This window comes from Galeopterus variegatus, unplaced genomic scaffold, assembly GCF_000696425.1.
Source record: "Galeopterus variegatus unplaced genomic scaffold, G_variegatus-3.0.2 Scaffold1657, whole genome shotgun sequence".
NCBI lineage: Eukaryota > Metazoa > Chordata > Mammalia > Dermoptera > Cynocephalidae > Galeopterus > Galeopterus variegatus.
Genome location: NW_007727768.1, coordinates 119,356 through 125,911, shown reverse-complemented (window position 1 = coordinate 125,911; position 6,556 = coordinate 119,356). Strand labels below are relative to the sequence as shown.

Here is a 6,556-nt window from a genome sequence, read left to right as displayed (position 1 = left end):
TTTTTGTCTTTTTCCGTGTCCGGCAACGGATCGCAACCCTCAGTGTCGCCCCCGTACCGGACCGGGACCGGCAACGGGATCGCAGCCCTTGGTGATGCTCCCGCGCCTCGCTCAGCCAGTGAGCGGCCGGTCTGTATGTGGGATCCGAACCCTCAGCGGGAGCACCGCCGCGCTTCCCAAGCGGCGCACTATAGCAGTGCGCCACCGGGCCGGCCCCGAGTTTTTACTTTTTAATAAATTAACAAATCGCTTTTGAAACATCTTTGCTGTTGTCTACAGCATATTAGGTGTTTAATAAGGCCAGTGAATAAGATCTGATGTCTGCAGTCATTTTAGCATCCCACATAAAGCTATTTCCCCTCTTTGGGGCCGTCTTTGACTTTCTGGAGCAAGTGCATTCTCACTAAAGCCTCACACTGTAACTCCATCCTTGACTTAACTTAGGGGGTGTATTTTATTCTTTTTCAAATCCATCTTGGTTTTATAATAATATCTTTCTCAAAAGGAAACAGTCACATGTGTGGACATGTGTCATGATAGAATGTCTGAGCAAGGTGACCGCCAGCTCTTATTGAGTAATGACACTCAGTACTCACGTGACCTTGTGAGTATATAACTGTGACTTAAGAGACTTCACAGGTTGTTAAGTCACTTTGAAGTGTCCAGAAACTGACACAGATTTTGCAGAAGACAGGAACTGTGGAAATAAGGTGAACCAGGTAGCATTGCCTAGGACCGTGGTGACATGGCCCTGGGGGAGTGTTCCTCTGTGTCGTGGAGTAGACAGTTCTTGGGTAGTACATTTTGGTCATGCACCATGGATCCCAAGGGTTTTACAAAAAATCAGAATGGAATTTTGGGGGCTGAAAGAAACTTTAGTGATCACCCCTAGATTACCATCCCTCTCAACTGTGGAGATAAAGAGAAGACTAACTCTCACTATGTCCCCAAACCAAATTTGAGCTCTTACAGTTTAAAACTAAATGAAATCTCCTTTTCATTCCATTTTTCTTTGCCTCTTCTTTTTTTTCCAACACACATGATTCCACAGCTATAAGACATTCCGGAAAGATTCCACGCAGGTCTGAAAATGTTCACCATTTTCCAGTGTGGAGGAGACCTGAGACTTTTGCCTTTGACTGGCATCTTTCTGAGAGCTCAGTCACAATTTAAGCCTCATCTAAGCATTTAGCAAATTCAGAAGACCCCTGAGGGCACAGGCCCAGCCATCCCACGCAGTCCCCCTTCTCCTAGCTTCCCTATCCCCAGCCTTGGGTGAGCTGGAATATTGCTTTTGGGGTCACATGGAAGTTGAAATTCAGGATTCACGGTTTCAGATTGTGATGTTTTTGAGCTGCCTGTTAAAAGAGTTTGTAGACTTAGGTGCTTAGATGGATAGTATTTGTTCCTGTAGCAAAATCTCTTTGACCTTTGCAAATCAGCTAGTCATTGGCATAACATGCAACATGTAAGAATACTCATTTAGTTCATCGGCATGCTTGACAGAAAGCACCTGGAGGCATGCTTCAAATGCCAGTACACCTTGACGTGTAAGACAATGAGAATTAAACAAACTTCTGGCCCTCACCCTGTTGAAAGAATGAATTTTGTGTTCATGTTGTAGCTTTAAAGTGTTAATTATAGACCTAGTTGAGCCTTCTAATTTTCTCTCTTGTTGCCTATATAGGTTTGAGAACAAATATAGCTTTTAATAACCCAGTATGAGGTCTATTGCTGATATTTGGGTAATACACTCTTTTGTGTTCTTGAACAAGACCAAAAATGTTCTCTATTCACCTGCTCATTTTTTTTTTTTTTGTCTTGCAGAAATTTTTTGATCTGGAAAGAGAAAATGCTTGTGCTACAAAAGAACAAAAGAATCACACCTTTCCTAAGTTAAATCGCAACAAATACATGGTGACAGATGGTGCAGCTTATATTGGTAGGTGTCAGGGCTATCAGGCTCTTAAGGGGGTGGCCCAGGCAGTGGTGGTCCACCTGTGCTCTTCAGAACCCCAGGATGACTGGGGGATCTGAAGGGCAGGAGACAGAAAAGTTAGGGCAAAGAGGTCTTCCCCAAACATCTCCTCTCTGCCCTGATACATTTACTAGCAGACCACGTAAAATGTGTTTTCATAAATGTTTTGCAGAAATTCTTTGGTCCATTTACTCCATGTTATAGGTGAGGAGGTGAAGGGCTCAGACAAGGTGAGTCCAGGCACTGGACCGAGCTCTGTGTTCACTCCCTACCCCCAGCACTACAAGCCAACCTGTCAAACAGTGCCCGGCAGCTATCCCACCCCTGCTGTCTTCTAAATGTCTAGCTAAACCTCAGTTTTCTCATCTGTAAAATGGGGCTAATAACAGTTTCTACTTCATTGGGGGAAGTTTAAATAGGATGCTATAGTCAAAGCACCTAGCACAGAGATGAGATACTTGTTAATGTTCATTGTTATTATTAAGGTAACAGAGTTTCTGATGCAAAAATCATTTTATACTGGTGGGATTATTTACTAATGTATCAAATCAGTTATGATTTTTCATGATGTGTATGAGTCCTGAGTAATCCCTTAACTGGTACCATCACAGGCAGAGTTGAAGCAATCTATAAAAGGAAAGCACATAAATCTAAAAATAGCAGTGTGGTTATTACATTGCACAGTCCAGATGAGTTGTCAGTCTCAAAACAGAAAAGAAAAACATGTTTGTGGAATGTAGGGATATGGAATCTGTTTCAGTTTTTTTCCCCCAAACTCAGTGAGTAAGTAAAAAAATGTACCTTTTTAATTTTGTAAAACACTTGATTTATCTTATTTAATTCTCTTAGCAACAGCGCAAATAGGAAGGGTAGTCTTTATGACCTGCAGTTTGGAAAAATGAGGAAACCTGGATGTTCTGGAAGATGATAATATTATTTTATTCCTGTTGACCTTCTCAGTGACCTATGATGTGATTATCTGGATTTTCTCATGTTTATCAACCTATGGAGACTAGAATAAAATCAGCTTCTTGTTAAGCAAGTGACAAAAAAATTTTAAAAATCTTCAAAATCTATTAATTATTGGGAAACCCAGGGATGGATCTGGTTTCAGGCGAAGCAGGATTTGGGGACTCAGGTCTGGATATCTTACATGCGGGTGGGGTTTACTTAAAGTAAAATATTGTATGTATATTCAGTAATGACTTGTGCCTGTATTCAGATGTTATTTTGCTTGATTAAATAAGTGTTTTGGAGTCAGACAAGCTATAATTGAATCTGGCACTAACACTGAGAAGCTGGAAATGGTAGAAAGTCACATTAACTGTTTCCTTATCTGCAAAATGGTGATAATAATACCCCCTTTGGTGGTGGTATGAAGAGCAAATGAGATAACATATGAAAAGTTCCTAACACTGTCTCATCTATCTAGATTCTTGGTAAATATTGATTCCTTGCTCTCTCCTGTCTTCTCTATATAGTACATTTTTAAATGAGTTCCTTTTACACATAACATTTTAGCAAAGCATTAATTCGCTAGAGTGAAGCGTAGTTCTCGTCTAAAAATATTCAAAGAACACCAAGACAGAATATTCATTGATAATTGAAGTAATTACCAGCTTGTTCTGGAAATCTCCTAAGTCATCACTCAGACGCTTGCTGAGAATGTGGAATTAAGAAAAATCCACACTAGACCTTGCATGGAATTATAACTCCATTAAGTTTTCACAAGACTTACAGAAGAGTCTTTGAACAGTGTCTTTGCTTTAATTTTGAATTCCCCAGAGTATATTAGAGTCAAGTGCTGCAAACATGTCTGGAAGATGGTTTGAAGTGCTGGAGGTTGCCAAGCAAGTGGGAGGTTGAGGGGGCCTTTCCTGGGAGCTCCCTGCACCCTGGCCACCCTGCTCCGCAGGACGACACTGCAGCTCCCCTGGCAACCGCAGCCCCCACATGCATCTTTGGAAGCTGAAAAGGCAGTCTCAAAAAACTCTGGGTAAAACTACATCCCGATTAAAAAAAAAATACCGAAGCATAGTGTGATGTTAAGTTTAGCCAAACCATCAGGAAGTAAAAGGTAGAAAAGCACAATCATCCTGGTGTAGGAATTACTCCATCGGCCTGTGAAAGTTTCCCAAAGCTATAACTTCTGAGAAGAACCTAATTAAGGCTTTTGAAAATCAGTAAAGATGCTGGACATTGGTCCCATTCATTGTCATGAAGGAAAAAGCTGATTTCACAGAATAAGGCTTCACGATGCTGTCACCTGTCTCTCTCACCTTACCCCTCTGTGTGCTGCCCCCGAAGCCTATTTCTATGTCTGTTTCCTTCAGAGAATGTGGTCCTCAAGTGTACAGAGCAGAAATTTCAAGGTGGCTGTAATGCTACCGATCCTGGGGGTTGAGGTCATAGTCCAGGGTGAAGTGTACAATTCGTACCACAAAAGATGCCTTTAGCATCAGAGGTGACATGAAAGAGGAGTTCAGTGTGGGCTGTGGAGTCAGACCTGGCTCTGAACCTCAGCACTGATATTTTTTTACTCCTGCCTTGGACAAATTACTTAGCCTTTCTGTGTCTTCATTTCCTCATCAGTATCATGGAGTTAGTATTATCACCTGTGAGGGTTGCAGTGAATGTTGAATGAAATCACGTAATGAGATTATGTATCTGCTGCCTTTGGTACAGTGCCTGCCACTGCAGAGGTGAGACTTCAGTGTCTTGTCCGAAAGTCCTTGAAAGGCACGCAGGACCACAGGAGCCTTTTGCTTATAGAATGAATGGAAGATACTGCCTGCCAAGGGGTTCCGGAGTAACTCTCAACCCTCAGTAGCTGCCAATCCCCAGTTTAGAGGTCCAAGCCTGTATTCAGCTGACACTGAACACTTGCACAGACCACAGCCTTTGAGCACATGATCAGGAACACAGCACTGGCCAAAGGGGGAGAGGAGGTCTCTGCAGAGACCCTGACACGATATTATGTATCAGCTGGAGGACAGTTTGCTAATTTATAGCAGAAAAATTTATCCAAAGGTATGTCTATCACGAAGCCACTGACAGCGTCATTGAGCTGTTTTTTTGATGTTTTTTGGTGGCGGGCCAGTTTGAAGATCTGAACCCTTGACCGTCATGTTATAACACCGCCCTCTAACCATCTGAGCTAACTGGCCAGCCTGTGGTGTTTATTAGAGGGATGGGTAATGGGTTGAGATGGGAGGAGCAAGGTAGAGAGAGAGAAAGGAAGTCCTTCTCTGTTCTGATAATATTTGATTCAGGGACTTGGTATTCTCAGGCCCTAAGTGATAAACTGAAGCAGAAAAATAAGAGACAAAGCCCCCAATATTCTAGGGGGCTGCATGGAAAAGGGAGTGGATATGCCTGGGGGCTCTAGAAACCAAAGGATGAAAGCTACAAAGGCACAGGCATTGGCTGTCACTGTGGGTGTGCCCTGGCCAGGCAGCTTCTCCCACGGACAGGTGCCCGGCTTTGGGTCAAGGGTGCCCGAGTACCAGTGACTTGAGCATCTTATTCAGCAAATACTTCTGCAGTGATGCCTGAGTTGTATGGAGCTTGACGGATCCAGCCCTTAACCAAAGAAGAGGACAAAACCAGCAGCTTAGATCAGACCTGGGCTGGAGGAACTTTAAAGTAACTTTGTCAGACTTGACATGGCTAAATATTTTCTAGTGAGAATAATTCTCGGCTTGTGTTATTGTAGACAGTTCATGGAGTCTGGCACATGGGGGTGCACCACTGATTAGCCACGTGACATGGGGTAAATGTATTCACCTCTCTGAGTCTCCCAATCCTCATCTGTAAAGTGGAGGTGAATCCTACCAACCACATAAAATAATGTATGTAAATACCAAATATAGTGCTTTGCTCATAATAGGGACTTAATAAATGTGAATTCCTTTACCCTCAAAGTCCCTTATATCCCGACCTCATTCCTAGCTCCGCCCCTATGTGTTCCAGTATCCTAAACATATCTATTGTTCACAAGATGTCACGCTCCCCTTGGGGGTGTGACTCTCTCTTTTCCCAATTCCTAATTCTGTGCATCTCTTATTACTCAACAAAATGTTCCTTTCCTGGCAGATCTAGCCAGAGTTAGAAATTCCTTCCCTCCTGGCATTGTGCACATATATCTTTTATGCTGTCTCATATATTTTGTCTTATAATTTTTGTCTCCCTCCTGGACTCCTTGAAGGCAGGGACAGTTATTTTCAGTTCACAACCCCTAACATTGTATCGGGTAGACACGAGGCACTCAATAAATAAAATTAAATCAAGGACAAAGTAGGTCAAAGAAATAAATGGTACTGTACCCTCCCGAGGAGAAAGCTTTGTTCTCCTGCTGGAACCCGCTCCCCGTTGGATACCAAAGACAACCATGTGGGAGTCTGGGGTAGTCCAGCCATTGTACCTACTCCCACCTTGAAGATGGACCACATGCGAGTGGCATACACATTATTAGCCTCTTCCTGGGAAGATCCCTGCATTCCTTCCTGATAGAAACTGAATCGTGTTCCCCCAAAATTCATATGTTGAAAAAAAAAAAAAAAAAAAAAAACATTGGGA

General features: G+C 42.7%; 1 protein-coding gene across 3 annotated transcripts in view; it reads left to right on the top strand.

Moving 5' to 3' along the window:
- The window catches only part of PLD5 (phospholipase D family, member 5), a 206,103-nt gene that overhangs the window by 196,285 nt on the left and 3,262 nt on the right, over positions 1-6,556 (top strand). For all 3 annotated transcript variants that reach the window (XM_008578293.1, XM_008578291.1, XM_008578292.1), the window contains one exon: positions 1,828-1,942. In XM_008578293.1, coding sequence (XP_008576515.1) covers positions 1,828-1,942 — 115 coding nt within the window. The remainder of the gene's footprint in view (positions 1-1,827; positions 1,943-6,556) is intronic.